Raw genomic sequence first — 21,929 nt, 5'->3', positions numbered from 1 at the left:
TTAACCAAACAAAAACTAAAAAACTATATTATGGATTTAAAAAGGTTTACATCCAAACCTTGGAGAGGTAGCTGAAACAGCAGATCTGAACCGCTCCAACAAACTTTTTGAGCTACCTCATGTGCCAACATATTGTTTTTTCTATTTACATCGTGGATAATACATACATCAAAAAAAAGCTCCTGACAGTGATAATGTTATCCCTGTGTAACTTTTCCATCCAACTACATTTATCTGTAATGGAGTTAATACTATTAACCACTGCCATTTCATCCGTCCAAGTATATATATTTATGCCAGACAATTGCTGTTTATCAACTGTCCAACACTCTATTCTATTCAACAATAACTGACCTAACAATTATTTCATAATGCAATCTCTTTCCCTCTTATCGTCTCTCTTGCCTTGGTCTCTCTCAACCTCATCGTCGCTGACCGAAAAAAGAGGATTGTTTGCAGCAGCTTCTGCTGCCATAAACTCCTAACTCCTAAGCACTGCATCAGACAAGTCCTGATGTAGTCCCCTGTTTGTTGATCCCTTCTGGGGAGTGGGGACTACCGAACTATGGCTCACACCAAAGAATAAAAACACTAATCATACAATCAAGGGACTGGTCCATCGTCCTTGATCAATAGAGCAGGTGTTCTTGATTGATAAAGGAAGCCCTGGTGTTTTATAGCCCAAAAGTAGAAACTTGACGAAATTAATCAACAGCAAATACGATCTTCAATTCCATACGAGTAAAAATCTATTCTGCACAACCCGGGGCCCCACGCCAAATGACAATTCTATGAAAGCTTGCATGCAGCGACAATTCCATTAGCAAACCTCTTGTTAAAGATTAAAATTGCAGGCATCAATAGGATCAAGCAAAACTATGCCGAGATTGTAGTGGTTTCAGATGTTGCAATTGTCAAAGATGCATTCCCACTGTATATGGACCTAGACTACCACCCTTATTAATACTCTAATAAATCTTTCTGTAAGGGGGCCTTCTTTTTTGTGGAGACCATGGAAAATTTATTTTCCTGGGTATCAGATACTTGGGTAAGTGATACTTTAGGGGGGGGGGGAAGTTGCCAATACTTGAATGAGACAATAATGTCCCTTTTAATAATGGAATTTTATGGCTAAAATAGTACTCATGGGAAATAAAAGAACATGAGTAAATGCACTTACTTGAAAAAGTCTATCCTGAGAAAACTTACCCAGATAAGTAACTTACCGAAAAGCGAACAGTGCCTAAGTATTTTCTTTATTTTTGTTTTGCTATTTTTAAAAACCAAAACTAAGGTTCTAACCTCACCATGTCCCTCCATTGCAGTTGAGTTCAGATTGGCTGGAGACAAAGTCATGCACGCCGGGCTGGGAAACCTATCACAAGTAAACACTCGGTCCTGTTGGAGTTAATGGGGAAGCTACATATGGCACGCTGGGACCTGGTTCAGTCAGCACAACTTTCCCCTTTACCACTCAATCCGTCATAGTTTTCATGATGGAACCTCAAACTGGTACTGTTTTAATGTTTACTCAACTTACAAGGGCTTGGCCTCATCATCATATACCTTGTTCAAGGATTTGAGGAGTGATTTCTGTGAATTCGTCAACACTTTCTATGTACAAGTGAGTAGTTGATTTCATGGGTTCATTAACTTCCATAATCCAATAATAAAATTTAAAATAGGGTAATGCAAATATAGGAAAACTTTTATAAGCACTACAACTTACAATAGAAAAAGAATAAAAAAACACCTCACACATTGGTTTTGTGCTGTTGCCCATCAATTGGTTCTGGACCAAGGAGCTTCCTGCATTGAATAATAGACTTCATGCTAACCTTGTTAAGCACCCTCCTTTAAGACTTGTATATCATTTGGAATCTTAAGATTGTTTTCTGGATTTAATATCTGATGAAAGAAAAGAAGATATATGGTTTATTAAATAATAATATTGCTGTGTCTACCTGAAACAATTTGGGTTGATCAATACAAAGTGGCATACAACTATTATTTGACTCTGTTAATAGTTGAAACATGCATACCTTAAAAACACGTGTGGGAGGCTGTTTGCAGAAACATCAAATCAACATTTCAGGCAGAAACAGCAAGGTATGTTAATCACTGTAATTGAAGTGACTTCCATATGTGACAACACATCTATTGCCAATTTGTATTGGCCAACACAACGTTTCAGGTAGGAAAAGCATGGTACAAAACATAACCTTATAACATTTTCAGCTCAGCACCTGTATATCTATTCCAAGGATCTAATCTGTTGGCAGCACATTTGTAGACATATAAGGTGAAATAAACCCTTGAACCTGCAAAGAATGTCATGGTCTATACTTAAGAACTAGGGCATTCAGCAAAAACTAAAATTATATTTTTAACAGAACAGAAGCAATCTAACTTGCTGAATATTTATGATCTAATCTGTTGACTAATGACTTTCCGATTCCTAGGCATTTTTAATTTTTTACTTAAAAGCAGCATTTATGATTTTTTTTTTGATAAGTGAATTGTAAGATTTATTAATTCATAGCCAAAGAAGGTACATTTTAGGGAGAGGCACGAGATGCTTACCTCCCCTTTAAGGAGGGGAGATGGAGGAAACCATCAACCCCTTAGTTACTAAACATAACATGACAGTCAGATTTCAATGGTTGGGGAGATCAGCTAATGCCTTGGCTGATTATCTCGCTAAACAAGGGGCTACTCGGGTCTCCTTATATTGGGCTTCTCTGTAATTTTCTTTGTCCTTTGTTAAGCAACATTTATGATTCCTAACCTAGAATATTTCCAATTCGTTGAATGACTAATCCCAAGTCACCTTACCCCTCTCAGGCTCCTATTTACCTCATTATCTATAAAATACAGGCCAGAGATGCATACACAAGTTTCCACCATTTGAAAGTCCAATCAGAAATATGTTAGGGCCAGAAAATCAACCTGATCAAAGGACTGGAGTGTCTCTCATTTAATACATACCAATGATTAGGTTGGTCCCATTTGTGTGTGCAATAACCCAAATTTTCTTCCATGTTTTCAGAGAAAGGACAAGGAAGATACAAATTACCTGCATCAGGCAAGCTGGGATTTGGATAAAACCCCGTAGAAAAAGATCTACCTTTTGCAGACTGCACCAAGGGACAGGTGTAATTACATAGAATGTACCTTTTGAAATGTCAATGCCTCTCACAATCCCTGATCCAATACAACATTAAGTAAATAAAGAAAATGGCAGTCAAGCTCCAAGTAGTCTTTAATTATTTGTATTGATAAAGACAAGTAGACACTGGACAGGTTAGAGAAACAAGCAAAGGGAAACTAGATTAGCACTAGTGTGTAAATGCTCATAAATATGTATGGAACCACAGCATTAAAATAACATTAGTAGCAAATTTGCAAAGGAATGATAACATGTTTTAAAGTTTCTGCATGTCAGGAGAAAACATTGAACCTATTTAACTATAAAGCTTATGATAGCTTATGATAAATGACATAACGAGCCTTTGTCCTACAAGTACAACATAAGTAATTCATGCTGAGCTGGATGACTGATAAACAATAATAATAGGCAACTTGGACAGACAAAGATGACAAATTTCCCAGGGAAAACAATTTGAAAATCACATTGAATTCATCCGTGTATTTGCACTCAGATACTTTGGTACTGAATAGAATGGAATGATGAAAAAACAAGATCAACGTAGCTGACCCCATACAGTTCAGGCAAGGCTTAGATGAAGATGATGATTTGCACTTAGAAAATTAACAGAGGATCATCAATTTATTACCAATATATTCTTGATTTTTTGTGTGATCATTAACAAGATCAAAAGAGACTTATTAATTCAGACTAAAGCTGAATAAAGAAAATCATCCATGCCCATAGCTAAGCTAGATACAACACATTCTCAATGAGAAGGCAAAACAGTATGGAAACAAAATATTAAGTCATTGCAAATGGCTACTCCAGGAGGGAAGTAACAGAATACTAGTCTGCCCTACCTATACCTTATCTAGCTAATTTATCAGCTAGAGAGTTGGTTGATCTTTGGTTAGGTATGCAAATGGATCAGATCAAATTTGAATCGGGCTATATCCAAAACCGATCTGATAGAAGGTCCATATGATCTGAATTTGAATTCACTAACCCCTGATTCAAGTTCGATTCGGATCATTTTATCGGATATCAAATCAGATCGAATTCAAAATCAAATCGGATCATGATCCAGTCTGTTTGCACCCGTCTTTGGTTCCATTTGAACAAGATTTTTTGCATCAAGAACAAATTATTGAAAATGTTTAATAAACTTAAGATTACTACCGTTTATGGTGAAACATTACCACAAATTCTAATGCACCTATTACCTTGAAACCAAACTAACAGAAGGTGAATTATTGTTTTCTTACTTGTAAAGAGTTGTGTAGTGGGTGTCAACATGGACAACTCCGAAATAGAGAGAATAGCCTCAATATTGGGTTATTCAAGGGGGGGAGCTGGCCCTTTAAGTATTTAGGATTACCCGTAGGTGGAAATCCTAGGTCTTTAAACTTTTGGAACCCAATCATGGATAGGTTATCTAAAGAAATGACAACCTGGAAGAAATCTTACATCTCAATGGGAGGGAGAATCACTTTATAACTAGATCAACCTTAGAAAACCTTCTCATCTATTATCTCTTCACGTTTAGGATTCCAGGTCCAGCTTTGGTGGCCAAGCATCTTGACAGTATAATGAGGAATTTCTTGTAGGAATTGGGGGAGTCAAATAACGGTCATTTAATCAACTGGGACTTAGTTTGCAACTTTGGATAAGGGAGAAGGGAGGATTAGGACTAGACAATCTGAGGTTGAAGACTTCGTCATTATTAAGAAAAGGGCTGTGGACGCTACCAATTGATACTAATAAGTTGTGGCATTTGGTCATCAGAACTATTCATGGATCATGGTGTCGACCCTAATGGTTGGGTCCCTGGTTTGCTGCAAGAAGAACTACTTTAGCTTCTCCTTGGAAGTTTATTGTGGGTACGCTACCCATTTTTCTGAGCCATATTTGGTATGACCTATGCTCTGGAGAAAAATCAAATTTTGGGAAGACCTTTGGGTAGAGGAATCCACTCTCAAAAATCTTTATCCTAGCTTGTACAATCTGCCCTTGTTCAAGCATACTTTAGTTTCATAGCAAGTGTTGTCTTCCTGGGTGGGCTTGGATTGGGATCTCAGTTTCAGAAGGGGTTTAAGGGATTTTTTTTTTATGAATAGGGGTTTAAGGGAATTGGACACCCTCCTAGTAATTGAACTCCTTAAAGTCCTGGATGGTGTGATTCTTGACCCATCCAAGTCTGCCAGGAGGATTTGGCCTCCCTCTTCCTCTGGTTCTTTTTTCTTGCAGCTCTTTTCTGAATGCTTTACTTTCTTCATCCTCTCTGACCTCTTCTTCCTCCTTATCATTTCCCGTTCATGAAGTTTGGAGTGGACCTGTGCCACCCAAGGTGAGGCGCCTTCTGTTAGAAAGCTTACCACTTCAGAACTAACACTTCTGAGAATATCTAGAAGAAAAGGCCAGGGTGGTTTCAGTAGAAGATCAAGACTGTAATCAGTCTTGAATCCTAATAGGTTTTAGGTTTACAAAACAGAAGAAAGATGAGAGAAAGGAGAAGGAATAGAAGAGAAACAGGAGAACACAAGGGGTTGAAAGGAGGGACAGATTCTAACAGATCTGCCGCCGCCACTCTCTTATTATTTATAGGTTATGTTCAGTACATAATGGAAAGGAATCATCTGCCCTTAGTACTTACATGATAAATAAAGTAAATAAAAACTGAAATAAATAACAACTGAATTAACAAACTAACACTACTATAACTGAAACAAATAACTACAGCCTTGGTGAGGATATCCGCGAGCTGCATATTAGATGTGATGTACGGAAGACACACTTCTTGTGATGTGACCCTCTCTCGCACAAAATGTCGATCAACTCCGATATGTTTAGTTCTGTCATGCTGCACTGGGTTGTGGGCTATATTAATAGCTGCCTGATTATCACAATACAGCATTAAGGGCTTTTCATAGTCAATACCCAACTCTTCAAGTAGTGATCTCAGCCATAAGATTTCAGCCACTCCGTTAGCCATTGACCTGTATTCCGCTTCAGCACTGGAGCGGGAAACAATACTCTGCTTCTTACTCCTCCAAGAGACAACGTTACCTCCCACAAGGGCACAATATCCAAAGGTAGACCTTCTGTCATCAACACTCCCAGCCCAATCGGCATCTGTATAGACTTCCACCCTCATGTGATTATTGTTCTTGAGCAGTATACCTCTACCCGGGCATCTCTTCAAGTATGCTAATATTCTCTCTACCACAAGAAGATGATAAGTTCTAGGGGAGTGCATGTACTGGCTAACAACACTAACTGCATAGTTGATATCTGGTCGAGTGAGGCAGAGATATAGGAGCTTTTCAACCAACTGTTGGAACATAACTTTGTCTTCAAGAGGCTCCCCGCCCTCTACACTAATCTTGTGATTTTGTTCGATGAGTGTATCAGCCGGCTTAACACCCAACTTCCCAGTTTCCGCCAACAGATCTAGAACATATTTTCTCTGAGAGATAAAAATCCCCTGCTTGGATCTAGCAGCCTCAATACCCAAAAAGTACCGTACTGCACCAAGATCTTTCACCTCAAACTCTTGATGAAGGAGTTGTTTGAGGGACTCAATCTCATGGCTGTCATTTCCTGTCACCACAATATCATCAACATATACTGCAAGTAGTGTCAGAGAGGACTCCACCCCCTTGATGAATAGTGTATGATCTGATTGGGCATGTACATAGCCAAACTTTCCAAGGGCTAATCTGAACCTATCAAACCAGGCTCTAGGTGACTGTTTCAAACCATACAATGCCTTGTTCAGTCGGCAAACCTTCTTACCTGTCTCTGTATCATAGAATCCAGGAGGCAACTACATGTAGACCTCTTCCTGTAAGTCTCCATTCAAAAAGGCATTTTTAACATCCATCTGAAACAAGAGCCAAGAATGATTTGCTGCAAGGGATAACAAAACTCGAATGGTGGTCATCTTGGCTACTGGGGCAAAGGTCTCCAAGTAGTCTATACCATAAGTCTGAGTGAACCCCTTTGCAACCAGCCGAGCTTTGTACCTTTCAATAGAGCCATCAACATTATGCTTCACAATGAACACCCATTTGCATCCCACCGGTTTCTTTCCTTTTGGTGGGTCAACCAGTTCCCAAGTATTATTCTTCAATAGGGCATCCATTTCAACTTGCATTGCATCTTTCCATTCTGGAACTGATAAAGCTTCTTGCACTGTTCTTGGGATAGGGACATCGGCAATGGAAGTGAGATAAGACCGGTAAGATGGAGATAGACGATCATAGGATAAGAACTGTGAGATGTTGTGAGCTGTAGAAGTAGTGCAATGTCGTTTCCTTTTGCGAATGGCAATAGGGAGATCAAAGTCATCCACAAGAGGGGAAGTGGCAACAGTGGGAGGTGTCTCAGTAGGCTCTGGATCTGGAGCCGCGGAAGGAACTCGAGCTGGCAGGGACTGCCGATGACTAGGATTAACCTGCCTGCATCGCCTGTGATAGACTCTCAACTCCGGCTCCCTCTGACCACCCTCACCACTACAGCTTTCATTACCTAGTGGAATAGGTAAAGGAACAGCCCCACTTCCACTCTCATTGCTCTCCCCCTGAGGAAAGAAACTCAAAACAACCCCACTCTCACTGCTCTCCCCCTGAGGAGAAACCCTAGGATAATAGGGTGTCTCCTCAAAGAAGGTGACATCCATGGAGACAAACCTTTTCCCTGAAACAGCAGCAATAACCCTTTTGAGTTTGTGCATAACCGAGGAAAATGCATTTGGAGGCCTTAGGTTCAAACTTGGAATGATGAGGCCCGAGAAGCTGAACGAAACAGGTACAACCAAAGGTTTTAAGGGGAACAATGAACAACTCCTCGTCTGGGTATAGAAGGGAAAAAGGGGTTTTCATATCAAGAACCCGGGAAGGAACTCGATTAATGAGATAAACTGCCATGAGGATGGCATCACCCCAAAAGTGAATAGGTACATTGGAGGTAAACATAATGCTTCTAGCCACCTCCAAGATATGCCTATTCTTCCTTTCGGCAACGCCGTTCTGCTGTGGTGTATAAGGGCAAGTGCTCTGGTGAATAACTCCATGGCTAAGAAGGTAGGAGGTCAATGGCTGAGCAAAATATTCCTTTGCATTGTCAAATCTAAGGACTTTGATTTTGGCTCCAAACTGAGTGAGAATCATTTGATGGAAGTTTTGGGTCAGAGCAGGAACCTCATCCCGAGAACGCATAAGATAGACCCAAGAAAAGCGGGTATGGTCATCAACAAACAGTAGAAAATATCTGTACCCACCCATAGAAGTGATATGATATGGCCCCCAAACATCAGTATGCACAATATCAAAAGAGGAATTACTCCTTTATTACTTAAAGAATATGAGGTTCTACAATGTTTGGAAAACTCACAACTCTCACACCTCAACTTTGATAACTCAACAGACTCAAATAAAACAGGAAACAGACTCTTCAAAGACTTAAAAGACAAACTCACAGACTGGGAAACAAAAGACTTCTTATCCACTGACTCCTCCCAACGAGAACTCTCTCCAAGCAGATAGATCCCGTTCGTCTCACAGCCAGTCCCAATCACCTTCCTCGTCTCCAAATCCTGAAAAACATATCGGTCAGGGAAAAAGGTTACTGAACAGTTCATGTGTTTGGTAATACTACAAACTGAAAGCAGGTTAGCATCAAGCTTAGGAACATGCAGGACAGAAGATAAAGAGATAGTATCTGAGAGCTTGATGTCCCCCTTGCCCGAAATGGGAACAAGAGAGCCATCAGCAATGGATACTCTATCTCGGCCAGAGGACAAGTGATAAACGGTGAACAATGATGGCAAGCTATTCATATGGTCGGATGCACCTGAATCTATTACCCAGCAGTGGTCAGTATTACCTGGAGCTGAAGCATAGTAAGCTGAGGCTCGAGTACCTAAATGAGCAAATGCAGATGGGGCAAGAGCTGATGGTGACTGAGATGGCTGAGCTGAACTCCCAACTTCCTTTTCCAACTGTATGAGGGCAGCCCGAACAGCAGCTAAAGTCTCTAGGGATGTGCCTAATGAGGATGTTGAATCAGTGTTCACGACCACATAAGCATTACCCTTCTTATTTCTTAGTTTTGCTAAGACCAAGTGAGGATGTAGCTTCCAACAAGTATCTTTTGTGTGCTTGGGTTTCTTGCAATGTTCACATACCAGATCCCGTTTATCTTCCTTCTTCTGGTCCCTTTCTGGATCACCCCCTGGCTTAGGTTTAATAGCTGTCAAAGCTGGGAAAGGGGGCTGAGGCTGCATCATGACTTTCCTCCTGGTCTCTTCACTATGCACCAGGGAGTATGCTTGAGAAAGGGTCACACTATCTCTTGTCAATATCTGTTGTCGCACAATGTCATATTTTGGATTCAAACCAGCCAGAAACTCAAATACCCTATTCGTCTCGACTTGCTTTCTGTGAGTTTGTGCCTCTTTGGGACTCTCCCACTCAAGGGTCTCTAGATGGTCAATCTCATGCCACAAGGATTTCAAGGTAGAGAAGTAGACAGAAACTAGCTTCTCTCCTTGTTTAAGGTTGTTCACCTCACACTTCAGTTCATAGGCTCTAGCAACATTAAGGGGTTGGGAATAGGTTTCTTTCACAACATCCCATATCTCTTTGGTTGTCTTCGCCCACAAGTAATTTCAGTTGATATGTGGCTGCATAGAATTACACAGCCATGCCATAACCAAATAGTTCTCTTGAACCCACTTGGTGTATGTTGGGTCCTCCTTGGAAGGTTCTTTCACATCTCCCAAGAGATAACCCAGTTTTCCCCTTCTTCCAATAGCCATCATGGCTGATTGAGGCCACTCCAAGTAATTTGACCCATCAAATCTCATAGTTGTAATTTGAAACCCGGTTTCAAATACACTACCATAACTGTTGTTTCCAAAATACTTTCTCCCTGACCCTTAAACTCCATCTTTGATCAAGAATCAGTGGCTACAAACTGGTAGAGCCACTAAACTAGAAAACAAAGTAAAACAAGCAGGTCTGAAATATGATATGAAACCAACACAAATCTGATCTGAAATCTGATCTGAAACCAACCCAAATCTGATCTGAAATCAATCGCCTATCACAGTATATGCAAGAAACCAACTCAAATCTGATCTGAAATCAATCGGCATGCACAGTACCAGGCAACCTGTCAACCTGAGATGCTAATTTTCTAAAATCACTATTGTGGGGCCCACTGCTGTGAGCAAAATTAGGGTTTCAACTGTAGGTCTGAAATAAGTGCTCAGTTGCACTCTCCAAGCAGTCTGCACAAGTGGGACTTGTCGTGGGGCAACATGAAACCCTAAAAACTGATCACCTCTGAGAGGGGGGGGTTCGGCCCAATAGCCAAACCCTAGAAACAAACTTAAAAACAGTTCGGCCTCTCCTTCTAGATAGGTCCAACCTATCTCGACTGATTGCAGTCTCTGAAACTCAATAATAAAAAAAAACTTATGGATTTCGGTTTACTGCCTTCCAGGGTTACCTAAACCCTAACCGTCGCTGCTGCTTCCTGATTACCAACTCTCTGCAAGCCACGGCAAGTCTTCAACTGCTGCGAACCTCTTCTGGTAATCTCCAAGATTCAGCCACCGAATACTTCTTCATAAGCTTCCAGCCCTAGCTAGTCCTCATGTGGTTGGCTAGACTAGACACACATGAGAAGCCCTAGATAGGCTCTGATACCAAGTAGAAGATCAAGACTGTAATCAATCTTGAATCCTAATAGGTTTTAGGTTTACAAAACAGAAGAAAGGTGAGAGAAAGGAAAAGGAATAGAAAAGAAACATGAGAACACAAAGGGTTGAAAGGAGGGACAGATTCTAACAGATCTGCCGCCGCCACTCTCTTATTATTTATAGGTTATGTTCAGTACATAATGGAAAGGACACATCTGCCCTTAGTACTTACATGATAAATAAAGTAAATAAAAACTGAAATAAATAACAACTGAATTAACAAACTGACTCAAAACTGACACTACTATAACTGAAACAAATAACTACACATGCTGTCCTACGAACACAGTGGGGACCACTGCAGTGGGGCCCACATCAGTGTTCTCAACTGTTTCTATCAACACACACTTATCCTTTATGTTTGGCTCATGGAGAAGACATTTACCACTTGCTTATCTCCTGCCCTTTTGTGGTAAGAATCTGGGAGTGGTTTCTTAAGTTGTTTGATCTCAGGTGGACACCTCCTTCTACCTTAAGTGGGCTATTTCAACCATCTTTTCTCAGTTTCCATACAAGAAGAGCTAGACTGTTATGCAGGTGTATGAGAGCAGCCATCCTATGGACAGTTTGGGAAGAAAGGAATGGGAGAATTTTCAACAATGAAGCAAGGAACTGTGAGAACATTATTGAGCTGGTTACAATAAGGGTTGTCCATTGGGTGAAGACCTTGACTTGGTTTGATCCCTTCACAGCAGATGACATTGTAAGAAATTGGAAAACAGTATCAAGAACCAACATCTCTACACAAGCCTCTAGTTTCAGCTCTTTGGTCCCCCACCCCAAGAAGGTTCACTGAAAATGAATTTTGATGGATGTGGCAGAGGCAACCCATGACCAGCAGGGTTTTGGGGAGCTTTTAGGGATGCATGAGGTAATGTCATGGCTCTGTTTTCAGGTTCCATTGGCAGAGGAAATTCCATAGAGGCAGACATAAGTGCAGTTGTACAAAATCTGATTTTAGAAGGTAACCCCAAAGTAGTTGTACAGTGGTTAAAAAAATCAAGATTTGTGGAAACATAGGAATGTATCAATGTAATGAAGGAGATCAGGTTGTTGATTAGGGACATAGATGTAGAAGATGGGTGCATAGATCAGCAAATGAGCTTGCTGTTGTTGATTCATTGACAAAACAAGGAGTGGAGAGGAATGAACTCTTTTGGGGATTCATGGGGGATTTGAATGTAGTAGCATGATATTATGGTGCTTTGTCTTTTACTTCATATACTTCTAGTTGTGGGGAACCTCTACTCACTATGGGGATGCTTGGCATCTTGTACATATCTGTTTTTAGTCTTTAATAAAATTTGACTGTTATCTATCAAAATATAAAAGAGTGCAAACATATACATGGAATAAGAAGACTTGCAGGGAGAGTTTTTACAGTAGCTGTATAGTATGGTAACATAATTGTATTGAATAAAAAGCCTTGTCTGTACTTTGTGATGTAAGAATTATAACCCAAGGTTGTATAACAAATTAGCTTGAGTGGCAGCAGAATCTCAACTTTGCAAATAAACAATCTATTCTGCATACCAGCACTGTCAAAATACTGAAATGCACTAATCAACCATCCTTCGTCAGCAGAAAGCCATTCAGGATTTTATGTTGCAAGTTATTCAACCCAAATTGGGGAGTGCGAACACATTTCATGCTTTCCACAGAGATAATGGTTCAGAAAAGTGATGTATAACAGTCTTGTTTCCTCCACACCAAAACAATATATATTTTTCCCTGTTGAAATATCTCAGAAAAAGTTTGCTTATGCAATATTGGGCTGACATGCATGAGATCTTGGGCTCAAGTCTGAGAGTGGCCACTTTGTGAAAATTTTGCCAGATTGTAGGTTTGGCATAATGATTGGGTAATGGTCCCTTTATTTAGAAAAGGAGATACCTTATTTATGTGCATCTAATTTAAAACATGTTCATCAAAAGCCCCTACTTTTTCTTGTGAAGTAGCACAGCTAAGAAGTACACAGGGAAATATGAAAGAGAAGCATAGGGGGAAAGGTTTATTTTAGGATAGAGCTTACCAAGACCAACACACCAAGGTGCGCACATCTCAGATTGTGTAGGCTTTTCAGAACTAATAGCCAAACCAACAATGGTTGCATTCAAGCTGTGAAATATTTCACTACTTAGGACCTAGCATAACAACATATAAAATATGAGCATCTAATTATGAGAAAGAAACTGAATAGCATATTTAAAAGAAGGTTTCAATTTGAAGAAGGGGGAGTGGGGTTTTAGATATATTATACATGTGATTAGGAAAGGTGAGACTAACTGTCTCAGCCAAGTCACCAAGTCCAAACACACTAGATCTTCTCAAGTCTAAAACTTGAGTAAACTTGGGCAACTCATTTAGATCTGGAAATGCTAAGGCTGGTCCCAAATGCATCCGAGCTTTGCCATAACTCAATATTAGCAGAGGGCCAGGGTTTACTGACTTGGGCATTTTCAGAAGGCTATTCCATATATTTCTTTCCAAAACAAAATTCATGTGTGTTTTTTAGGCCCTCAATGTGGGTTCTCTTCATCCCCTGACGCTCCCAACTCTAGCATGGAGGGAGGTGGTAACCAATGGCCATGGCCTGCCATCCACCACCCTCTGACGAACAAACTTCCAAGCAGGAGCTGCCACTACTAATGTAAGAAAATAAAAGAGCAGCTAATCCAACTGGAAATCCCACTAATAAATCATTTATCTTAGCATATAATTTGACAATTGCATGGCAAGACAGAAGAATATCATAGCATCATAAGATGTGGGAAAAACATGCTATCATGTTTAAGATATTTCCACCCCCAACCCCATTTAGTGTTTCAACTCTATACAATATGTTACTAGAAAGCATGTGTACAAGTCAAATCAAACTCCTATGTAAATTGGTAGATAAAACACATGTAAAGTAAAAAAAAAATTCTCAAGAATTACATTACAATACATAATCTACTGGCACCAAACCTGGCAATGAAGATGTAAAACTTTAATACTTGATATAGGGACTTCATATGGAAGCTGAGAAGCCAACGCATGAGCAAGTTCCTTTAAGGTTGTAATATTCAAGTCACTTGGAAAGCATTGTCTGAAATAACCAATGATCTTTAGATCTCGCATAAGATGTGCATCCTTCCGTACTAATATCCTATAGAGAATAAGAGACACGATGAGTGAAAAGAAAATTACAGCCCTTGACAATTGCAGATCTACCCACAAAGAAAGAAAACTGGAATGTATTTTACTTGATAAAGTGCATGAATGGTGAATTGTAGTAACACTCCTATAGGATGTACAAAATAGCATTATCAATTATCATTATCATTGTTATGGAAAACAAAGTTAATGACTTCTATTGAGAAGTGCCGTAAATATTAAGTTTCAAGCCCCTAATTGCCAGATAAAACAAGAAAAACTGAATGAATCAGGAAATTTTAAAAGAAACTACTACATACTCTACAAATATCACAGTGGTAATATTGAAATGATTTACAATAGTGAAAAAATACATTATCATTGAAGGGAACTCAAAAGTGGTAGTGGATTGGATGCATAGCAAAGGGCAGGTGCCATGGATCTACAGATGGGTCATTAGAGACAAAAAGAAGTCTAGCATGTGAGCTGGAGGCAACCTTTCAATACGTACAAAGACAAACAAATGGTTTAACAGACTTTTTCACTAAACAAGTAGTAAACTGAGAACATTGTTTTGGGCCTTAATATAATGCATAAATCAAGTAGGATAGGTGGATAAGTCCAGCCTATGTTAAGGGTTGCTTAGCAACATATACATATTCTGACAAATGAATTAAATATCAGTTGAGAATTAAGAAAAATCCTCTGAACTTGTCTTTTGTATGATTTCATTCTAGACAAGCATAAATTTGAAATGGTTTTGGATAAAAGATTTCTAGTTGGACAGTAGTACAGGTAGAAGTCATACACATCCAAGCGATAGTGTAACACCAGATTGATCTAATGAGGTTCTAAGTATACACGAATATTGTTAAGAACTTACGATCTATTAAAAGAGTCTTGCCGCGCAGCACTAAGATCAATCAGTTTAACAACCCCCTCGTTATCTGCATCTAGCCAGAATGCCCCAGTTGGCAGATTTTTACTCTCAGCAGAGATGCGCATCTGAACCACATGTGTGGGAGAAATATACTTCAACATCTCCACCAAAATTTCATAACCAATACCTTGCACCCAAGGAAATAGAATTTTTTTAGTAGTTTAATAAGTAAGCAAGTCAAATTGATAAAATGCATAATAACTCACTATAAGAAGTAATGAAACTTTGGGAAGCAAAATAACTCAATAGTCAATATCACAAACCAAGAAAATAAAAAGGAATATAAAATGCAAATAATAACTCCAGAATTGATGCATACCTTTCACCCATCCAGGTGTATTAACAACAAGAGGCAACTGAGGTTTTCCAAGATTTTCATTCTCATTGGACATATAGTACTCTGCACAGAAGTAATCATAGAGGGCGAATATATTATTCAAATAGGATTTTGGATCCCTTTTTGAAGAAATATCACCAAAGAAAAGACACCTGAAAGTACAAAAATAAATTTATGTGGTCAAATTTGTAACTCCATAAACTTCACCAAATAGATGAGGTTGAGGCATGAAGAATGCCCATCTCTCAATCAAAGGAATAATCTCCATGTGCACAGGACAATTATCATAACACATCTTCAAATAAAACAAAATAATATAGTCATCAATAACATCATAAAATCCAAATTTGATATGGCAATTTCCAATCTTAAGCTTTGTGATCTGAAAGCCCTTTTTTTCACCTTGTTCTAACAGATAACATTGGCCCTATACATTGGGGGCCTTCCTGAATCCTCACTTCCAACTTGAAGACTTTCTTCCCCTTTTTTCCTTCCTTTGATAGGTAAGAAGTAAAGGGAAAAAGGAGAGAACTCAAACCCAAGGCCCAATAGATATCTAGTCCACCCACTCAGGAGCAAGAAGAATGAAAAAAATAAGGAAAGAAAAGGGTCACAAGGAGCAAATTGTCAGAATAATAAAACAAAAACAAAAATTAAAAAAAAAAAAGATAAAAGATAAGCTTCAATCAATTGGCAAAAGGGAAGTTCCATGATATCATGCCTTGTTGATTATCTTAGTATATGTGGCAAACCCTTGAACTTTCACACAGCCCAGAATCTTCATTTTGTTAAGACTGCAAAAGAATGAACTCCATGAAGATCCTACTTAAAGAAAAAATTCAGATGGCTAACAAGGGAAATGGGAGTTTCTGTCAGCTGGTGCAAGCATAGCGCCAACTCCTTTGCTGATTCTCTAGCAAAACAAGGGGTGGGACAACAAGTTCTGCTCTGGGCACAATTGTAAGAGGGGTGTATCTAAGGGGAGAGATAAGTTGTTTTATCTCTCACTATCTTCTCTTTGGTTCTACACACTGTACTATATTATTTTTCTAATCTAATGAAATTTCACAGTTATTGATCAAAAAAAAAAAAGATCCTACCAAAAGTACCTCAACAACCTTATGGATCTCAGTCTCACTATCTCACTAATCAACTCCTACTAATTGCAAAGTTGAAAATACGGAAATACCATGAGACAAACATGCCTTCTAAAGGTGTCTGATGACATAAATGTACACAATAAGCATAGAATATCAAATATGGGTTGCACATGCTTTGTACGAAAAACAACCTTCCCTCTATCTTAAATCAAGAACTATTAGTTTACAATGAAAGCCAATGAAGAAAAAGAAATAAAACTTTGCAATACCAAGATTTAGCCCCACTCAACCAACGCTAATATGAACTGGACTCCGAAATCCTTGGACATGAACACAGGTCCCTATAAAATTTTGCATGTGGTATATGGTGCAAAGTGATTGACATTCAGCTCAATCTAAGACTAGAATATTTGAACTTCCTGCCCCCAAAAGCAAAGCCCTCCAATTAATCTATATCTAAATACCATAGGGCAAAACATCCCCATAATCGACCTACTATTTATGTTATTCCACTACATTGTTGTATTTCATAATGCCTTAAACGATACTAACATATGGAAACGTTTGGATGCAAAATTTCTGTGCTACAACCATCATGTAAAAGATTGAAGTTCGTACCTCTCAGGCGTTTTGAGACATGGAATTGTCGTATCTGATGAAAAAGCAAACTTTATCAGAAAAATAAACAAATAAATAATTACCGATGATGGAAGGAGAAGAAACTCCACATGCATAGAGAGACGACGACTAATTAAAGAGAATAATAGAGTTACAAATTCAGGCAAGAGCAGGCGAAACAAGAAATCCAGGCCGGCAATTAAAAACTAAAGAAAAAAGAGAAAATGAACTTCAAAAAAATATAGAGAAAGAATACCTGGAGTTTGTCTGTCAATAACATTAAGGGACAGACAACCAGGAGGAGTAAACTCTGGCTGCCCAACATCTGTATCCAAATAAGCTACCCTTTTGTATCTGGATTAGGAAATAAAAAAAAATACATAAATGAATAACCAAAAGAACTACCTTTTCTGTACCCATCCAATTCGTTGAAGAAGAAGAAATATATAGATTAAATTTAATGTTCAGAGGTGAATGTTTTAGAAAATAGTGAGGAATTACAATAATGAAACAGAAAAACCAAATCAACATGAATGGTTAAGACGAATGGAATCGGTAGAGACAGGAAAATGCAGAGAAGTAAAGAGAGGATTAGTTTCTGCAAACCTTTGCAATAGAATGTTAAGGAGATAGCGGGAAAAGGTAGTCTTCCCGCTATTCTTGGCACCGCAAATGAAAGCAACAGGAGGTGGTGAAGTTATAGAATCATAAACTATGGAAATGGCAGCTTCAGACCACGAGGCTGGTATGAATATGTTTGGCGAAGGGGTTTCGGTTCGGGTGGGAGAGACCTTCTTCATCTTCGTCTGCTCGCCCATCTATCGCTCTCTCTAAGCAAAAAAAGAAAAAAGAAAGAAATACTACCGGTCCACGAACTCGGACGGGCTAGATCGAGTCGTCAGATCGGACGTGTCCGGTTCAAGACATTCATGCCAACCCGGTGCACTGATACATTAATGCAACTTGCTGGGGAGAGATCAGATCTGAAAGGAACTGAGGTACGACTGTACGAGTAGAGAATTGGATCGAAGAAGAAAGAAGAGGAAGGAGGAATTCATACCTGGTGCAGATTCGTTTAGCCAAAACACTCAGAGAGGAAACGAGGGTTTTTCGAAGCTTTCTTTGTCAAGCTTTTTGGGGGAACATGTCTTTTCGGCTTCCTGTCTTTTGATTATCAAACGAAAAATGCTCAAAACCAGGTCTTCCGTGCCTTGAAAAAGCTTGAAAGAGCACTTAAAAAGATTTGACAAACGCCCCCGAACGGTGAAAAATCAAATAAGTCATTTCCTTCTTCGTTTGGGAATCCTCGACTTATTTTTCAGGCAAGAGAGTGGTGATAGAAATTATATTGCGAGTAAATTTGTACAAGGCAGCATGTCCATAGTAGAGTGCCTTTGATATTTAAAGCATAATAAGCTAAAAGAAGAGTTAAAGGGTTGTTAGTTCTAGATATATAAATGAATTTTAAATCCCTAAACAGACTTTGGCGATACAAGATCCGCCCAAAATACACTTAATTGATCCATGCCTGTTCCATTATTAGAAGGTTTAACTTCTTTACTATTACTTCAGCATCCAAAAAAATTTGCACCTGATTGGCATTGCAACACTATTGCAGCTTCTAAGCCCTTAATGATTGCACGAAGCTCTACGTCATAACTGCCAATGGCTTTATAAGTTGACCCTTGGTTAACTTTTGTTAAATCACAATGATATTAAATATTTCGTTAGTTATTAATTTTGAATTGTTTATTTTAAAGGTATTGCATAATCTTGAATATTTTTTATATAGTTATTTATCTATTTTTAATATTTTGTTATTTTAGATATATAGTTATTAAAATATTTAAACAATATTTTATTTTTTAATGTTAAATATTTATTTATTTGAACAACATTTAAAATGAATAATCCACAAAAAATTATTTATATTTTTACTACATAATTTATTTGAATAACATTTAAATTGAATAATCCAGAAAATAATATATTTTTTAAAGTACAAAATTAGTAATAATATTAATAATATTAAATATATTAAAAATGATGTGGAATAAAAAATATAAAATTAAAAGAAAAAAGAGAAAATTTCTTCGTTGGTGTGTTTTAGTGTATATATATGTGTGTGTGTGTGTGTGTTATATTAAATATATATAATAATATTTTATATTATATATATATATATATATATCAAAATATATTTAAACTATTATTTGTATTTTAATGTTTCATTTACTTTAAATAAATACCTTTCTGAAAATAGACTTTTAATTAAAAAAAAAATTAGGGATTCAGGTCCTTGATGGGGAACCCGTCTCTATTAGGGACTAGGGATGCATATTAATTGTTTTCAAATGGGGACTAGGGTTAGAGATGGGAATTAATTTATAACTCAGGGTCAAGACGAGGAGTATGAACCCTGCCCCGAACCCACCCATTGCCATTCCTACCCATGGGGGTCATCCCCCAAACCTATAAATATAGTTCCAATAAATATGGTAATTATAAATGTAGTATCCGATACTTACGAAAATTATTAAAATTTTCCAATTATTTATTTGAGTAATTAGAAGTTTTATAATTTAACTTTCACTAAATTAAATTACCAAAATCACTAATTATTGCTTAAAAAATATAGTAAATATCAAAATTATTGAAAATATAACAAATAAATTTATATTATTTAAATTAATTTTCCATTGAAAACTTTTAATTATTATATGATAATATCATTAAATATTAATAAATTGACCAAAATTACTGAAAAGAAAGGGCTTCCACTTAGAGTAGGACTCTGGTGAAGAAGAGAGGGCTTCCATCTAGCTACATGGAAGGTCTAGGAAAGGGGTATAGCAAAAAGGAAAGAATGTTAAGGAGAAATTGGAGAAGGGGGAATGTATGAGCTAAAATTTTCAAGCAAAAAACCTACCGTTTTGCTATGTAGAATGGCTTAACGAAAAAAAATTATTGTATAGAATGGCCTAAATATTGTTTTGTTTGCATATAATAGATATTTTACTGTTTAATTAAGCAATCAAATCTGAAATTTCTTCTGATTCCATCATGAATTTGCTACAGGTTAAATTTTCCAGACCTAAAATATACCATTTTGCTTTGTAGCATGGCTTTTGTCTACATATGATATACTACTACTTATGATTCTCCTATGATATCTATAACATCTTGATGATGTGCGATCTAGATACTCCTAGCTGTAAGATGATCCAAACTCCAGTTGTGCGGTGAGCTGGATCAATCTACAAAATAATACTATACTGTGGATGCGAACTAAATACTGTGCTTGATTGCTAGTGAGTAAAATAATCACGCATACCTTTGCCTTGGGGTTTTATGTCCTTATATAATGGAGTGGTTGTGGGCCTTACGAAAGAGCTCTGGGATCTTCGGGCTGTGCGGATAAGATCAATTTCGTTTTTGAAGGAGAGCAATGTGTTGATAAGGCTTATCGTCTACCTCCGATTTAGGCGGAGATAGGATGAGTCTCGTCGTGATTCGAGAAGTTCGATGTCCGTTGGGGAGGCCTTTCGAGTCGATTACATGGTGTTTCGGCTCTTTAGCTCCGAACTGATACTTTGATTCTTTAGTCCCGAACCGGATTGGGTGCCAAGGTGTCTCTATGCCGAGGTGGTTTTGGGGCCGAGGTGGCTGAACATCCGAGCTCCGAATGTTGTGGGTCGGGTTCATTTGGCTGATTTGTCACCCCTCGAGCAGATCACATCTACGTGTCCCCTTTTTACTAGGTCATGCCAAATCACCCTTCATCACATTTCCTTCTACAAAATCTATTGCTCTGTAAAACGATGGTAGTGCAAATTCTGAATTATTTTGTTGTTTAATTCCAATTTTACCTTATTTTATCTGATTATTGTACATATTAAGTAAAATATGACCTAAAGCAATCTGTTATTAGTCATCACCCTTTCATTCTGCAGTCATTAGTTGCAACGTGAGGAAACTATAATAAAATGTTCAACATTCTGGCTACAACATGATTGTGCAACCTCTTTGACGGTGTTGATTCAATATAATGATTGTGTTCCAAATTCAGCATTGATCATCTGTACGATTGTACTTGGTTTGTACAGTTAGAAATAATGACAAGTGGAGGAATTTATCACAATTCAAGAAGAGTATTATTATTATTTTTTTTTTTGAAAAAGAAAGAGATCTTAATTAACTGATCGTAGAAATAGTTACATGAGAAGATCGTCTAAAGTCATATTGGATAAATAGCTGCCCCATGCATGATATGTAAGCAAAAAGATGAGTAGCTTGATTGTGCTGTCTATAAATTCAAGGGGGTATTGTAGCATAGGTAGGTGTTTGAGACATTGCATTCAAAAAAACAATAAAATTTTTTGAGGTGGAGTAAGCCATAAATTTCCCTTTTATTTAATAACATGTATTGGATTGTTCGTATTGAACTGTTTGTCAAAAGAAGTATTCATATTAAATTAATTGCATGTATTGAAATAATTATATATTATGTGATGAATTATATGGGACCCGCATTGATTTTCTGTATAGGTAAATGTATGAGAGGGGTCCATAGATATCTTGTATTGGGAGATGCGCTCACTATAATATTTTGCATAGGTACATGTGTAAGTGGGATTCACAAGTTCTATTTGCATGTTTGAATGTGTTATTGGGCTCGACACATGACATTTCACATGCATGTAAGGGGAACTCACAAGTATGTTTGTCAGACCGTCTTTCAATCTTTTTAGCTTTTAAGAAGATCTTTGAAAAAATTTATAATCAAATGGTACTTGATCTTCAAAGATCTATTTGTGAAAGCTCATCAATTTTTTGAAATCTTCAACTTTTGAAAGATCTTCCAAAAAAAGACTTGTCAA

The 21,929-nt window shown here is 37.8% G+C and overlaps 1 protein-coding gene across 6 annotated transcripts; it reads right to left on the bottom strand.

Moving 5' to 3' along the window:
• Nucleotides 1-1,617: 1,617 nt before the first annotated feature.
• LOC148862993 (Pre-mRNA cleavage complex II protein family) lies at nt 1,618-18,415 on the bottom strand. 6 transcript variants are annotated; one of them, XR_016110535.1, is made up of 11 exons: nt 17,656-18,415; nt 17,306-17,403; nt 17,050-17,083; nt 15,314-15,483; nt 14,938-15,121; nt 13,887-14,067; nt 12,952-13,063; nt 3,077-3,204; nt 2,223-2,321; nt 2,043-2,063; nt 1,618-1,908 (listed from the first exon to the last, which is right to left on the bottom strand). XR_016110535.1 is itself a non-coding variant. In XM_088980331.1 (10 exons), exons 1-9 carry the CDS (start codon nt 17,865-17,867, stop codon nt 2,268-2,270), a joined length of 1,173 nt encoding a protein of 390 aa, XP_088836457.1. In that variant the 5' UTR covers nt 17,868-18,415; the 3' UTR covers nt 1,618-1,809; nt 2,223-2,267. The 6 variants fall into 6 exon arrangements, 3 of the variants coding, with proteins under 3 accessions (XP_088836457.1, XP_088836455.1, XP_088836456.1); XR_016110534.1 differs by having other exon boundaries at nt 2,043-2,321; XR_016110536.1 differs by having other exon boundaries at nt 2,043-2,321; nt 18,110-18,131.
• Nucleotides 18,416-21,929: the final 3,514 nt, after the last annotated feature.

The sequence above is a fragment of the Nelumbo lutea genome, chromosome 3 (assembly GCF_056320005.1).
Source record: "Nelumbo lutea isolate HS-2025 chromosome 3, American lotus-T2T, whole genome shotgun sequence".
Taxonomy (NCBI): Eukaryota; Viridiplantae; Streptophyta; class Magnoliopsida; order Proteales; family Nelumbonaceae; genus Nelumbo; species Nelumbo lutea.
The sequence above is the reverse complement of the archived record's forward strand: the minus strand, read 5'-3'. Positions and strand labels throughout refer to the sequence as shown.